General features: G+C 30.5%; 1 protein-coding gene across 3 annotated transcripts; it reads right to left on the bottom strand.

The window, feature by feature from the left end:
* LOC123663899 (protein tramtrack, alpha isoform) lies at positions 1 to 16,202 on the bottom strand. Of its 3 annotated transcripts, XM_045598561.1 has the most exons (4): positions 15,191 to 16,202; positions 2,658 to 3,074; positions 1,836 to 2,090; positions 1 to 291 (listed from the first exon to the last, which is right to left on the bottom strand). In XM_045598561.1, the coding sequence occupies exons 1-4, from the start codon at positions 16,047 to 16,049 to the stop codon at positions 131 to 133; spliced, it is 1,692 nt and encodes a 563-aa protein (XP_045454517.1). In that variant the 5' UTR covers positions 16,050 to 16,202; the 3' UTR covers positions 1 to 130. The 3 variants fall into 3 exon arrangements, with proteins under 3 accessions (XP_045454517.1, XP_045454510.1, XP_045454503.1); XM_045598554.1 differs by lacking the exons at positions 1 to 291; positions 1,836 to 2,090; positions 2,658 to 3,074 and adding an exon at positions 6,950 to 8,285 and having other exon boundaries at positions 15,191 to 16,114; XM_045598547.1 differs by lacking the exons at positions 1 to 291; positions 1,836 to 2,090; positions 2,658 to 3,074 and adding an exon at positions 13,578 to 14,423 and having other exon boundaries at positions 15,191 to 16,114.
* Positions 16,203 to 16,221: the final 19 nt, after the last annotated feature.

Genomic DNA, 16,221 nt, shown 5'->3' on the forward strand with positions numbered 1-16,221 from the left:
CTAAATTTTTAATTAGTTAATGTACTTTTTGTAAATAGATCTGTGCATATAGCCATTTTTACCCCATAAATCATTCATTCATTCAATCGATACCTTCTGATCGAGACTTTAATTCCAACACACTAAGACCCTAAATATGCATAACGGTTGTTCGTCGCGTGTAACCTCGCCTGGCTGCTCCTCCCGAGCCTTGAGCCTCGCATTCCCTCCTCACTCGATCTATGATATCTGCTACTAATTTCTCTTCCTTTGATCGCTTTTCTTCCCAATCAGATTTGTTATTATTTTCTCCTGTAATCAACCGAAATAATATAAATAATTTACGAATTTAAGACACGACCAAATAATCGAAATAAATTATATTTTATTTGATATAGTAAAATAAATAATGTTTTAATAAGAAATACATATGTATTTTAGGTTGGTAGAGTTGGTAATATTTTACACACTAGCTGACCCCAAGCAACGTTGTTTTGCCATATATGTTATTAACTCCCTTAATAGCTCCCCCCTTATAGCTTAGGGGTATGAAAAATAGATATTGATCGATTCTCAGACCTACCCGATATGCACCCAAAATTTCATAAAAATCGGTCCGGCCGTTTCGAAGGAGTATGGTAACTAACAATGTGACACGAGATTTCTGTATTTAAGATTTACATAATATTATTTTATAATTAATTTTGGCAAATAATGCAAAATTCACTACAATAAAAACACTAGAGCTGTGTCGGATTATAAAAAATATATGTATATGCATAATTATGTGAATACAGTTCTTTGGGGTCGTAAACAACATAACGGACAAGTATCAATTTTTTTTAAATACCATATAAATAATTTCATTTTAAAGTAGGTTCTAAATTGTGTAACCTTTTATTATGTTAATGCGTCAAAATAGTTTTTATTGGTAAAAAAAAAGAGATTGAAAGTGTAGAAGTCTTCGGCAAATCTTGTTTCATTAACTTAGAAATCGCTCCACCGTTATAGACGTCAAACGTCAATCAATGGAGACATAATACTTATCTAAATGTACCTATCGTATTCTGTAGCTAAACTCTTCAAAAAAGTTAAGCTTTGAACGAGACCAAATCAAGGAAGTTATAAAATGGTTTCCTTTCATATATATATTTTTTATTAAGAAGTCAAATGTCAATCATTCAAAATTAATTGTTTTTCTTTGTTATCGTCTTTATAATGAAGTTCAGGTAGCAGTGCGTAGGTACCACATGATATTTAATATACATACATTACTGCACTTAATAACAAAATTATAGAACCTCCATATTTAACACGCAATGAAAATTTAATTTAACTGGTTGTTCCTTTTTGTTAAAGTAAAGCAAGTAATGTACTTTTTATTTTAATTATATTTAATATATTTTAGCCTATTTCCCACCATCACGTGTTTTGAATTTTCTTTTGAACTTTAAAAATAAAACTGTCGTATAAATAATTTTGTCCTTTTTATGTAGATGCGTAGTTATATTAATAACTCTTATTTTTGCACAGACAAGGAATTAAAATCTTGAAATTGTTTTTTTTTTCTTGATTTTGATGCACTACAATTTCTTATTTGCATTAATAAATAATTTACCTAATATTATCAGCATATAAGCATCGACATACCTGCTGTTAAATCCTCCTTCTTTACTTTTATTACTTTTTAGAATAATTTATATAAAAAATTCGAGCAAATAAGTTAAACTTCGGGATGGAAGGCTTAATGACGGTAACTTAAATACGCTTACTTAAGTTACATTCAACCTAATATATTAAACGGAATATACTACCTAAGAGAAAAATTTAATCCATATGTATACATATTTACAAACCTCTATGTTCTCTATTTTTAAGACCCTTTTTATTTTCCGGATTTCTCACTAACACGCTATTTATTTGTTTCCCATTGTTTTGATAATTCGGCACACTTGACTTTGGTATAGACATTTCTGGATCAATTTCCTCTTTGATGTCAGTCTGAATGGTCGCAGTCTGTTTCGCTAGAGCTTCGGCTTGTGAATTTGTTAGGACGGGGCTGGAGTCTCGTAGAACTTCGCTGTGTCTGCTAGCTATGTGACCGATGTACCCTAAAGAAACAAAGTCATCATTCAGTCACATCAGTCAGTTACACAGCGCACTCTTCACACTGCACTGTTACACTGCTTTTGAAACGTGTTTGACTCTTATGACTGTGTGACTGTTTATGTAATACATTTGTTTACAGTTAATTTTAAGATATAAAACAAAAAAGCGTATTATTGAGGAGAGTTATCAACTATGAGAAGTACGAGATAAAAAAATAGGATCACTTAATATTGTTGTCAATGGGAGCCGACATTATTATTAAGCGGGACTTATTTGGTAATCTGAAACTAATCAATTCTAACGTTTTTTTTTCCTCAGTCTTACAGAGCTAAATATTCTGGAGATTATATAGACAATTAAAATTCAGCCATGGGACATACCATATGTATATCAACAAATCTGAAGGATACCAAAATATAACGTGGTAGAACATGGCGGTGTCGGATGTACTCCAACGTTTAGTAGTTTATGAAATTAATTAAATTATTCCCTAATACGACTTATGGGCAGAGCGTTGATTGGCGTTATGTTAACCACAAATTAACTATTTAGTTATTGGTCTAACATACCTTTTCTACTTTTAAAATACACCAAACAATGTTCACATTGAAAAAGCGGAGCCGGATTCAGCGGTTGTATTACATGTAATTTATATTTGTGTCTGTACCAGTGCGTTCGACTTTGTAGTATTTCTCCACAGAGCTTGCAAACTACACTACCGTCTTTCCTAGTCATGTATTCTAGTAGATCATTTCTTACTTTTGGAACTTCTTTTGTATTTTCTTGGTCCTTGTTTTCGTTAATTTCATCTTTATTGAGTTTTTCTGTTAAAAAGTGAACACCAGTGTCTTGAATAGCTTCAAAGGTGTTTTGTTGAATATGTTCTAGATTCTCTTGTTTATATTCCGCTCCAGATGAGCCTGATAAGACTTCCAAAGTTATAATTGGTATACTATTACCATCGTCTTCGTATGTGTAATGATATTCTGTAAAATAATAATAATTAGGTACTTATTAATATTAATAAACATACATACAACTTAGTTAACTTTTTTTAGACTTTTATACCTACCTTATACTATACCTACTAACTAGAAGGCTATGTCGTTAAATTAGGTGTCTTAGGCTGTCTTTTTTTAAAGTGAATTCAAAACTTATTTATTTATTTTGACTGTATTTATTAAGAAGATATGTAGGGGAAAGTTGTCACTCTGTGTAGAAAGAATCTAATACTTAAATTTTATTTATTTTAAGTACCTACTTCAAAATAGTTAAATTTTCATATTATAATAATTATTATATATAAGTTGGTAAGTAACAGAAATTCATCTAGTGTATAAAGTTACCAACGGGGACGGTACCACTTTGTAGTGGTAGCTGGAGCTTTTCGTAGGGACAGTACCCAGTCCAAAAGCAAATTGGGGGTTATGATATGCGTTATGACAGTCAAGGGGGCAGGCATACCTACCTACATAATTAGAAATTTAATATTATATAATAAAATACTTTAAAAGTACATCTAGTTTTGTCTAAGATGTTTTTCTTAATATTATAACGTAAACAAACATTAAGACATTTAAATAAGCATTAATAAATTAACTAATTGATACGGTTTAGGATTGTCGGTAACAAGTCTACGCAAGTTGGTAAACAGTTGGTTTAACTGAGGTAGGGCACAGCAGAAATTTCCTGCTCAAAATATGAAGCAGCCCGACTGGGGCAGTATTGTGTTCCTGTTGGTGAGTAAGGTGTCCAGAGCTCCTGGGATTGGAGATTGGGTTATGATGGTTGTACGATCGATCGATTAGTTTCTAAACATACCACTAGACGGCGTAGAAGTGTCGACTTTTGGATTTTCCAAATATTTTAGTTTCTTCTACATTTGCAATAACACCTTTCTACTCTATTGCAGAATCTTGCTTACAAGTATTTGGGAAAAATATACAGAACAACCGTTAACGTAAATGTGAATCTTCTAATCGCGCAGTGTCACGTGATAGTTAAACAAAATTCACCTCACTTATATATTAAAAATGAACGAAGATATAAAAACTTCGCTTTTACAAGTTGTATTTTATACCTCGTAAAACATTCTTGTAATCAAAACTACGAATATCTCTAACAATAACTATTACTAATACTCATAAAAATTATATACACGATAAAGCGCTTCCTAATTTACATAACTGACTTTTCATATTGTTTAAAATAAGTCTCTGAAATTTTTGTCTTGCTTCGTATTTTCGGCCTCTAACTTTTCCTCTCTTCGGTTACCTTATCCATTTCTGAGAATAAAATATAATGCGATGTACATTATATTTATTCGAATACAAATTCGTTACACCTCGTCAGTTAAACTAAAACGTGCTGCATTCATTAAATCTGAAAGTGTGCGTCGTTTATTTAATGTATAAAATGCCCCACATACGAAGAGTGACCACTTTCCCTTAAATATATGCTACAATCATGACTTATAACGTTAATGCTCAGGAACTGTTTAAAAGTATTAGAAACGACATCGTTAATTATAAATAAATAATACAATTCATAAGCATAGTGGAAATATAGCTATGTTTTTGAACAATTGTTACAAATATCACTCATAGAATTAACGGGGTAAAAATTTGGAAAATAAATTTGATCCACTTTAGTCTTTTATATTTTTATTTGAATTATTATTTGTAGTTTACATATTTTTGCATTGCATTTCAATGCGTTGGTAAGATTCTCTTCCTTAAATAAGAACTAGTTTAATTTCTTGTTACATTTTAAACATTATATTCTTCATATTTCGTATCTTAAATCAATTTACTGTTAAAGCTTTGCTGTTTGCAACGACAATTTAACTCTATATTAACAAAATCATCCAGTTAAACTGTGCTAGTACTGTTAACGTTGATATAAAGATTAAAGTATACATAGCGATATATTTAGTACTTAAGTTGTAAAAATACTAAAAGAATATTAAAGGTTAGTGTCCAATAACAATCGTCGTCTCTGATTATCTAAAATGGAATCGAAAGATCCGATCACCGCTTTAAAAGAAAAACATAGCATTATATTTATAATATACAAAAAGTAGATAAGAGTAATACTAAGACCGTTATTAGGATGATAAACGGCACAATAAATATACTTCTGTACTTCAGTTAACTATTTTTTCAATAGAATATAGAAAAAATCAACACGCGTATAAAAATTGCACTACCTTGATTCTAAATCTTAAATGATGAATGATATAACGTTCAGTACGTTTTTATCTTTATTCTTGTGGACTAAAATTGTTGCGTATTTTTTAAAATAATATTATCGATCAATCGCAGACAGCTGTAGGAAAATAATGAAGAGAAAATTTAAATTTTTTAACAATTTCTAAGATAGAATTATATATCTATTCGGTCTATTTGTTTACAATATAATTTAACATTTTAGTAATTGTGATAAAATTTTACCATCCATATAGGAATATTAATATATAAAAAAAGCAAATTTTAAAATATTAAAATATCATTTGTTTTTAAACTCTATAATCAGTGGTATATGTTAAAACCAATCTTGAATTAACTTAAATACTTTAAAAAAAACATATGAAATCTTTATGGTTATGTAATAAATTTCACGTGCTATAATTTAAAAAAAAACATTGCTTGTAAAGAAATTACAAAATAATATCTCAATCTGTGCAAAATAAAAGACAAATTATTTATTATGATAATAGAGTTGCGTAAACCATCGCCGATATTTATTATTAAGTAGTTGTTCACTTATTCGTGACCATAATACTTAATGAAAACGATAATACGTCTTATATAATCTATAATTATATATAAGCTGCCTTGCAGCATGTGGTTAGAAAAAAAAGAAATAAGATACAACAATGAACGCGTCGCTAACTTAGTTAGCACTAATATCACAAAAACAAAATACTACAAAAAAAAGAAAGAAAATAAAACATAAATAACATGTCGCCACTCAAATAAACGAACCTCGTGAGGAGTCGAAATTTATAACAGGAATGGAAAAAGAAAAAACTCGAGAGATTTCAATTTATAAACACTTATAAACGCAATTATCAAACAGATTTTGTGCGATTGACTGGCGCTGGTATACCTATCTAAAAAAATCACACTGTTATAATTGTTAATACCTTATCGGCAACTATAAAATCTATAATGATTCAAGTCTAATCTTAATTATATACATCAACTTGAACCTATCAACCTTATATAAACTTAAAAATTGTGCGCTAAAATTAAACACAAAACTCAATAATAATCTTTTAAGTAGCTAATACAGTAAATCTACGTTCTATACATAAAGTAATTATAATATAAATTGCTAGTGTTATCAAAACTCTTCATAAACTTAAGCCTATAATAATATAATTAACGTTCAATTTAAAGACAAAAACTTAATTTATATTAACCTCGGAGATTAATTAAAAACGTCTAACAAATATTTTCCTTATTAATGGAAGAACTTCTGATTGTCGTTTCCCGGGCTCCAGGCGAACTAGAGCCCACATACGTTAAACTAACTCTATGTATAATGAAAAGATAGATATGGAAAGGTTTTATACAACATTAACATAATGTGCTATGGCACTAATAGATTTTACGTAAGCATATTTATTGTATATATCTTTATCTATAACTTCACTTGATATTAAGAATTAAATAGATATCGTAACAATAGGCTCACTAATAATCAAACAGTAATTTAATATACTTCTATATATAGTCTTTATAATAAGTAATAATAATTAATATTCTGCAATGTAGGGATAATATTTTCGCAAGTTGACAAACATTTTGTTGTTTTAGAACTCATTTAGAGGATAAGGCAAGTTAGTAGATACTAGTTTACTTTACAATATTGGTTTTTATTGCCTCTTTTTATTTTAAAGTTTGGCATAGAATAAAAAGTAGTCTTGCCTGCCAGCATTTCACATTTTTAGTTCAAACTTTTGACATATTTGTTCAACGTATATTGCGAAGACAGATTAAATGATAATAATGTACAGTCTTTGGTTGGTGTCTTGCGATATTTTTAATATTAAAGTTATAATTTAATGCAGCTTTTAATAAGGGTTCAAAAATCTAGAGTAAAAAATGATTGTAACGCTCATTTCAGACTTGCAAAGCACCTATTAATAGAAAATGTAAATATTAAAATTTAATACGCCGTAAAATTTGCGTAACTGGCCTCCATTAATATGTGTAAAATATTTATTGTCTAATATTTGCACAACCACACTTTTAACAAGTAAAACGTAATGAGCTCTATGTAACGAACATTAGATATTAAATGCAAAACAGTATCATTGGAAATACTTTGTAAAATGTAAATCGTCAAAATTTCACTCCAAAAATAGAACAAATACTACGCCTAATGAAGTCAGGGCTTCTATTTTTTTAGAATAATATTTTCAAGTATACTATAGTAAAATACGTATACTATAATTTAAAGGCATTTTCGAAGGCACTATTTATATGGTTCGAACGATAATGTTCTCTGAAATCCATAATATATGTCACATAGTCTTCCTCAAACTTGCGCAGGATCAGGAGAAGAATGTGAGGGCGTGGAACCACGGGGCGATCCCGAACCTACCGTTTCTAATTTTATTCCAGGTGGTAGCTGACCTTCCATTCCGGGTAGCATGAAGAAGGCGTTCGGTGGATAGACACAATCCTTCGGCACATAACAATCATGTGTGGTTTTCATATGATTTTTCATTTTGTCTGGTCGAGAGAATTCCTTGCAACACACCGGACACGGAAATACTTTTCTCTGCTGCCCTTCGTGATATAGGAAAGCGTGCCTCTGGAATGAATATTTGTTTTTGAAGGTTTTTTGTATGTTATCTTTCGCGCATTCGGTGCACTGGTACACTCCTTCGTTTACCGAAGCGTATCTAAATAGATTAAGACCGCGAACGGACATCTCTGTCAGCTGTTCCGCTGGATCGTTCGACGCGGAGTTAGCTCTTCTTCTTATACGTCTTCTGACAACGGGTCTTTGCATCTGGCTCCCTCCTGTTGGTAACGTATTATTATTAATGGAATCGTTTTGATATTCATTTGATGTTGAAGCAGACTGTGTAGCGGGATTAATACGAATTTTTCCATGACCGTCGTTTGATGGCGATTGTTCATATTTAATATCTTTATTTTCAAATTCAGGTGTACCACGACCTGAAATCAGGTAATTCATTATTATCATAAAAAAGTACCATGCTTATGACACACACTAATACAACCGAAGTGTGTCTACAAATAAAAGTAAAAAAAATATATTTTACCTAATGATGAAAATAAAAATAGGTAATCAAAGGGATAAAAGAAACAAAAGGCGAAAATATATTAATATTTATTTCTTCAAATTAAATGATGAAAATAATTACACCATGATAAAAACGAAAACCACGTGACAGATGGAACTACTGTAGACAAGTTCGTCATGTTAATTAACTTAGTATTGCAGAAGAAGTAAGTAGCACCAATCATATTTTATTGATAAAGCTCGTTTAACTGTACAGATACGTTAGAATGACAAACTCGTCCAAATATGAATCCTTAAATAAAATATATATCAAACTAGAAACAAAAATAAAAATTTAAAACATTAAATAAAAGGTTCATTTTATCGATATTCTTAAGAATAATTTTGATACAAAGTAAAAAAATTCTGCTGTGCAAAATAATTTCTCGTTTGAATAACACAAGGCAGTGGTAGAAAATAATTAAAAAAAAATCATTTGGATAAAACAATGGATTCCAGTAAAGTCAAACGTCTAAAACTATATAAAATAATAATTAAGTCTACGTAATAAATTAAAAAAATAATGTAACAAAAAAGATAGTTTTCACTATGTTAAAAATAGGACTCAAGTGTTTGCATTTGGAACTATTTCGGCAAGTGCGGGTACATTATTTAAATAGAATAATGTTTCAGTTTACCTTAGCTCATAAGATCACATAAGGTGGGTTATTTAGTTGAGATAGACAAGTCTAATTAAGGCAAGGATTGCCATTAAATAATTATGAAATATAGCTGCCTTCATTGATTTTAAATAACCAAATAACATAGCCTCGTCGTGGATTACATTTCGCAAGACATCTAAATCTATTTTTTAAAATAAAAAATACAAAAGCAACAATTTGTACTGAACCAAAAATACTTTGTTTTCGCATAGCGTCAATTTGAGCAACATAGAAAGCATTTTAACGTAACTAGCTCTAACCACACCGTCTACGTGAGAGTAGTATCATGTGACAACATACCTACCTGATCAGTCCTCTCTTCGTGACTACTAGTTTTCTACAGAATAGAAAATTCACTCCATTGTAAGCAACACAATTTATGTCTATAATTATTATAAATAACTTAAACTAATCTTTACTAATAACCCGTGTTGTTACTTTGCTACTATTAAACATAGTTCATTCTTCAATAAAGTCTGAATAATTTTATTTATATAAGTAATAAGCATCGTTGCTGATATCACCATAAAAGGTACGCTTAAAGGTAAAGACGTAGCATCATCAAATGTTTCGTCTAGATAAACGAATCTTGGCAAGATAGGTTTCCAATATAAATAAGTGTCAATAGTATATAGTATACAAAGATATAGAATTTTAAAGACACTAAGTACTCGTAAAAAATATAACAGAAACATAATTAAGTAAAACAAAGCATATTATTAATCTCATGTCATTCACATGAACAAAGTAAAATTGGCTCATCTTTAGCTTAGCAGTTGGCTAAAACCATCGCCTTACAAGACATGTTATATATTAATAATATGCCGGTATAAAGTTTACAAAAAAGGTCACAATAATTTAAAAAGGTTTAAAAAAAACATAACGAATGGAACAAAAGCAAACAATAACATTAATAGAAAAGATTCTGTTTAGCTTTAACTTTTATTATTTTCTTTAAAGATTCTAAAAATAGTAATTAACACCTTATTGTATACGATCGTATTTCTTTTAATAACAAATAATTCTATGTCGTGTAACTTCCGAATCTAAATTTTTCTAAATTTTACACCTTGCATTTGCTATTGTCTAAGTGCAAATAACAAAAAAATATGGAGTCACATTTGGCTAATAACTATATAATAATTTAATAAGTTTTTTGCGTCAAATTTAGTGTCATGTTAAGATAAAATATGTATTTGTAGGTATAGTTTTATTTCAAAATACTTACGAGAGGTGTAGAACGGTCTAATTTTAAACTCTCACTTCATGACTGAAATGTAAACTGCTCTGTCTCCTATTCTTAACCTAAGACTGACAATAATCTACGATTTGAAAACATTTTGCAATGATAAACATTCCGTACTGTTCATTTTGGTATACGCTTAATTCTACGAACAATCGAGTCAATAAAATATTAGCATTGCAATTGTATAACCAAAGTCTTCTAATTCAAAAATACTTTTATGCAAATATGAGTACTTACTATGAGTGGGCTCAGTTGCTCAAAATAGTATTAAATCAGATTACACAGTTTTAAACCACAAAACAAAGTAACCTTTAGGCTATTGACTCGATTGATAAAATTGAGCGTCAATTAATTTAACAACTACATATTTTCTTCTCAGTTGATTTCGAAATTAACCTAGTTTTATATTATTAAAAGTTTCATATATGTAAAAATGCTGCTAGTTATGACTTGAAATTATTCCTGAAACACCTCTCTAAGTTACAGTAGTCCATAGTAATATTATAATAGAAAATAAATAATCACTGTAATTATTATAAATGTATTATTTTTATAATTTATATTCTGCAAATTTAATTTGATAACTTTCCTACAAACCTTTAAGAATTAATATACTCTGTAATATTATAAGCAAATATATATTTAACAATGAAACGGCTGATGATCTGTTATAACTCTGTGATATATGTAATGTTAAAAATATGTCAATATAATATAATCTGTCTGTTTAATAGCATCTGCCCATAGCATTATCATGTATACATAAAAATATTGATAGCTGCACATATTTTCTGAAGCCCCGAAAAAAAATATTTTTAACGATAAAATAATATAAGGGCAACACATAAAATGTATTTTAAAACAATAATATTAACAAACAACATACACTTTAGGGACAATTTTTTAATGTCACATCACATGTGACGTCGCCTTAAGTTTAATTTAGCACCAATTGATGATATAGCTTTAATTAAATAATGTTCCATCGATATAGAAATAAGATTTCTAAATAAGATATTTATCGTTAACATAAATATACATTTTATAATTGTTTACAACAAATACAATAGAATTTAATCATTATTGTATAGAATTAAATGAAGGAACTCTGAAAGGAGAATGATTTACGTGGTTTTAATTAAGGTAAGTTTAAGGGATTTTCAATTTTAAACACTTTTAAGTTTAGGCACTGGCTAAATTGACTATCTTTAATTATTCGAAATATCCAATAGCCTCACCTTTCAATATATCTAATTTTCCATTAAGTACCTATCCATGTTCAAAGATAAATTTTTCATATAAAGATTATGAAAGGTACAATAAATTCGTTTATATGAATTCAACAGTCTTAACATTTTTAACTAGGCATAGTTGTCGCCTTGATTTTATATAATGTTTTTTTTTTTAAATATATTTACGAGTTGTTCCGATTTTCATATAAAGTGGGAAACATGAGATGATATCCCTAAATTTAACTATAAACATCGTATTTAACTACTTGGGCCTAGAGGTTTCTATAATCCTAAGGAAGCTTCTTAAAGTAGATTGTAAACTTTGAATAATGAAAATAAATAATTATACATAATATTCTTTGAAATTTCTTAGTCACCTAGTAGTCGATTTAACTTATTAATATACAAGTAAAGGCACACTAATAGGCAAGCGTTCCCTGGACCTACTACTTATTGAATTGGAAACGGTTTGATTTCGGGTCGAAAACGTAAATTTTTAAAGTTCCACGCTTCATCTACACTTGTTTTTGTATTCGAATCTCCACGACCGCGGCCCGACTCTCGATCTGTACGCTTTCTCAAACCGACGCTCAGTCCTATGTTTAAGTGTAAACTTGGCTAAGAGACTAATGTCAATATATCCAAATGTTTGTTCAAATTTGTATTTAACAACTGAATCGAGAAAGTGTAGCTATCATTATATGGAAGACTACTTTTGCTTCTAAATTTAACTAAATAATTTAATAAGTACGATTCCCTAATATATATTTAAGGCATTTTGATTTCTACTAAAATAGAATTTACAAATCATCTCATGGTTCCAGTATTTTAAACTTTTCTCCAAGCACCTTGCTATAATCACCTTTAACAACAATCTTGTTGTCGTTTTTAGTAATATTTACAAAACTAAACGATAATATTTTAACTCTCACACAAGTTTTGTTATTAATAAATCTGCTATAACATGAAACTGGTAAGAGAATTGTTAAATGTGTATTCTATATAACGTCCCTCTTTATATCGAATATAAATATCATTCCCCTACGAATATATTACAATATTGTCTTTGACAGATACTTGTTTACAGAAGGTACATAATTGACCTATAGATATATGTAAAGTGTATAAATATACATGCATCTCGATAACGAAAGAAGAAAATGGAAAATAGTAGTTACTCTTTTACTACTGATGAAGTTGCGTACATTTTATGGAACTGAACCTACACTACGTTTGTTTAAATGAGATTATTGTAAGCTATTCTATCTTCCTCGGCCATCGTATATTATGGTCTATTTTTTTTTTTTAATAGAATACGTTTACAACCAAACATTTCAACATTGATAAACTATTTTAAATTAACCTTAACAAAATCTACAAATTAAAATCATAGCCCGTGTTGAGTTTTACTTCGGAGAAGTTATATCGTAAATAATAAAACTAAAATCACTAATAAGGCAAGTTAAATGAAAATGCATTTCACACCACTACTGAAAATGGCATTAGTCTAGCCTTTTTTGTAGAGCATAGCCTCTGTTCAGGAAATATTAAATAGTCAGAATCTTAATAAATATAATTTATACTAATTATAAGTTTAAAAAAGGCTCCGCCATTGGTATACTCGTAAAAATAACTCCTAAACTACACTAACTAATTCAGTTCAATGAGAATTGCATGTAATCGAATAGACTACGTTTGAATTAACGATCACCATGAGTAGTTACTTTGTACCCTGAACTTTTTGTAAGTAATAAAATTAAGTAACAAGTGAGTGCAAAATAACAAGTAAATTATAGAAAATTTCATAAATCTCTTTGAAGCTCAGCACTCTGAGAAACAAATGGAACAACATAAATAAATAGATAAATACAACAACAAACGACTCTTGTCGCTAAAATACCAACAAACTTATTGATATACAGTGAAACTTAGAACTCGAACGCCTATTCAATTGCAATCTACACTTTAGACACTATTTATGAATTCAAAGTCTATTTTTACTTATGTTTGAATTAAAATTAAATCAGATCTTTCAAAATAATCGTTTAAATAGTATTCAACGTTTCTATCCGTATAATTAAGACTCTTGTTTCGCTGTCTGCTCGTTGGCATTCGGTTGATTTTTATGAATGATTTTTAGATGTGCTATCATATTATCTTTACGAGTGAATTCTTTAAAGCAAATGGGACACGGGAAAACTTTGACATCTTTTTTGTGGGACGTGACATAATGTCGACAGAAGTTACTAATGTGAGTATAAACTCTTGCGCAAATTTTGCATCTAAATACATTTTCACCTTCCTTGATACAATAGTCCCGTACAGATTCGTTAGTTTCCTCGTGATAATTACCAACGTTGCCTATGTTATTTTTTCTAATAGGCGATGGGAATATGCGATGCTCCCAGTTGGTTTGGGCTAAGTCAGAGACCTCGTTGCTAGCCATATTTAAATTGTTTTGCTCTAATTCAGCCGCGAACAATTGAGTAGCGAGTGCCGGCATTAGAACAGTTTCAGGGGGAAACTTATCAAAGCTGTTGAGAGCGGGGTTCAGATTAGACAGACCAGAGAGTTGATTGAATAGACTTCGAGCTCTAAATTTAGACATTTGGGGTAGTAATTTTTTACTATTCTTTGGCTTTAAATTACGACCTAGTCTTGTTTTGTCATCTGAATCATTTACCGGACCTTCCCGAGAGTTAGAGTTTTCGCGACTTCTATCTGGATTGTATTTGTATTCGATCGGCTCATTATATTCGTCAGTAGTTTCAGAAGTAGGCTCCTGTTTGATAGATCCATTTTCAATAGACAATACCGGACCATTTGTAGGAAAACTATGATGAGTTTCCTCTTTTTGTTGTTTCTCTACATCTGAAAATTGACAATATCATGTCTTACTATCTGAATGGACTTTAATACATTTAAGGTATTTAATGAAAAAAATTGGAAATATTTTAGCACAATTACATTTCAAATATCATAAGTCAAAACTATAATATTTCCAACGAAGCCTTAAATGAAGGAAAGCTATTGGGAATAAGCCTTGTCTGTTTTCCCGTTTCTCATGTAAATAATATGTTTAGTTTTAATAGATTATAAGAGTGAAAATATATTGCTCAAACCATTACCAAACCGAAATTGCCCCTGGCCATTCCTCTAATAGCTCTCCCCGAAAGCAGAAAAGCAAGCAATAGTTATATCTTGTAGAAGTAATAAGCATTTATTTTCTCGAATACGTACGTCATAAAAATTTGAGAAATTATCACTTACCCCTTCAGAATAAACTTTAAATAAATATAATATAGATATTTTAATTACACTTCACTTTTCACTTATTTAATCCTAACATCAAAGCTTATATCCCAGTAGCTTTTCTCTTTTAAAATTCAGTTATATTTTATTTATTTATCTATACGGTGTTAGGTAAATGGAAAGGAAGATTAAAATATTTACAATAGATAAGCGAAAATTATTTTGAACTTTTTTCACGATAATGTACAATTTACATAATTTTTCGCTTTAAACTGATGAAACCGATGATTCCGTTTAAAATGTCAAAAAAGGATAACTTAATCTAAACATATTTCTACCAAGAGCTAATAACGAGAACTGGAAACAAAAATTGTAACAGCACGTACCTGCTGATTCTGAATCTTTGCCGGACGTAGGAGCCTCGTTCGACTGCGCGTCGTCGCCTTCGTCGATCATTAGTGCCTCTCCGCCGTCTTCACCACCCGATGTTGCCCCATCCTCAGCATTAAATCCGTCCATTGACATTTTGACTTCTAACATTTCCGGCGAACCACGTAATAACTGATCTCCTGCTCTATTTGAAGATGCGTGCGATGCGGACTCGGGAATAAATTCACCCGGCGGACTGGCGGCTGTGTTTAGGGCGTCACTAGAGCTGCCACTCAGCTTTCTGGGTCGACCACGTTTTCTCTTCGGTTGCATTAAAGCATTGCCCAATAAAGGCATCAGCAAGTTAGGGGGTGCACCTCCGCTAGGAATGCCAGATGCTGGCCTTTTTTGATGCGCGTATGGATGTATTCTATGTAATTGGGGTGGGGGAGTATGCCCAGTGTTGGTTTGTTGCTGTTGTATTAACGAGTTCGTTAATGCAGGTATATCGCATTTTTCCTCGTTTACCTCTGTTAGTCCCTTTATTCTTAAGCTCTCGGCTACTTTGAGGAATGCAGTTAACCTCTCTTGGTCAACACTGACTTCACCCCTGTACATAAAATCCAGTAAGCTTTTCATATCTGAATAGGGAACATCCTTCAGGATAACAATAGGATGTTTCTCTTGATGATTGACAAAAAGAGCTTGAAAGTATGGACTACAAGCCGATAAAACCATTTTATGTGCTTTAAGCAACTGACCTTCTACAGCCAAAGTTACGTCAGTGAACGTTTCTGCATGCAGTAGCTGATCAAACACTGACAACATATTGGTCTGGTGGTTATTCCACCTCAAACAAAACCTTTGAGTAGCCATTTTTAACACTGTATATCCTTCTCGAGAAGATATGACAAATAAGGGTCCTGCCTTAGAAGCTATCAACAATATTTCAATGATGTATACATAAGTATTCTCTCTTATTCCATGAACAATACAACAAATCTTTAACAATGAATAATATTTACTTAGAAGCCATCTTTAATTTGTT

This window comes from Melitaea cinxia, chromosome 2, assembly GCF_905220565.1.
Source record: "Melitaea cinxia chromosome 2, ilMelCinx1.1, whole genome shotgun sequence".
Lineage (NCBI taxonomy): Eukaryota > Metazoa > Arthropoda > Insecta > Lepidoptera > Nymphalidae > Melitaea > Melitaea cinxia.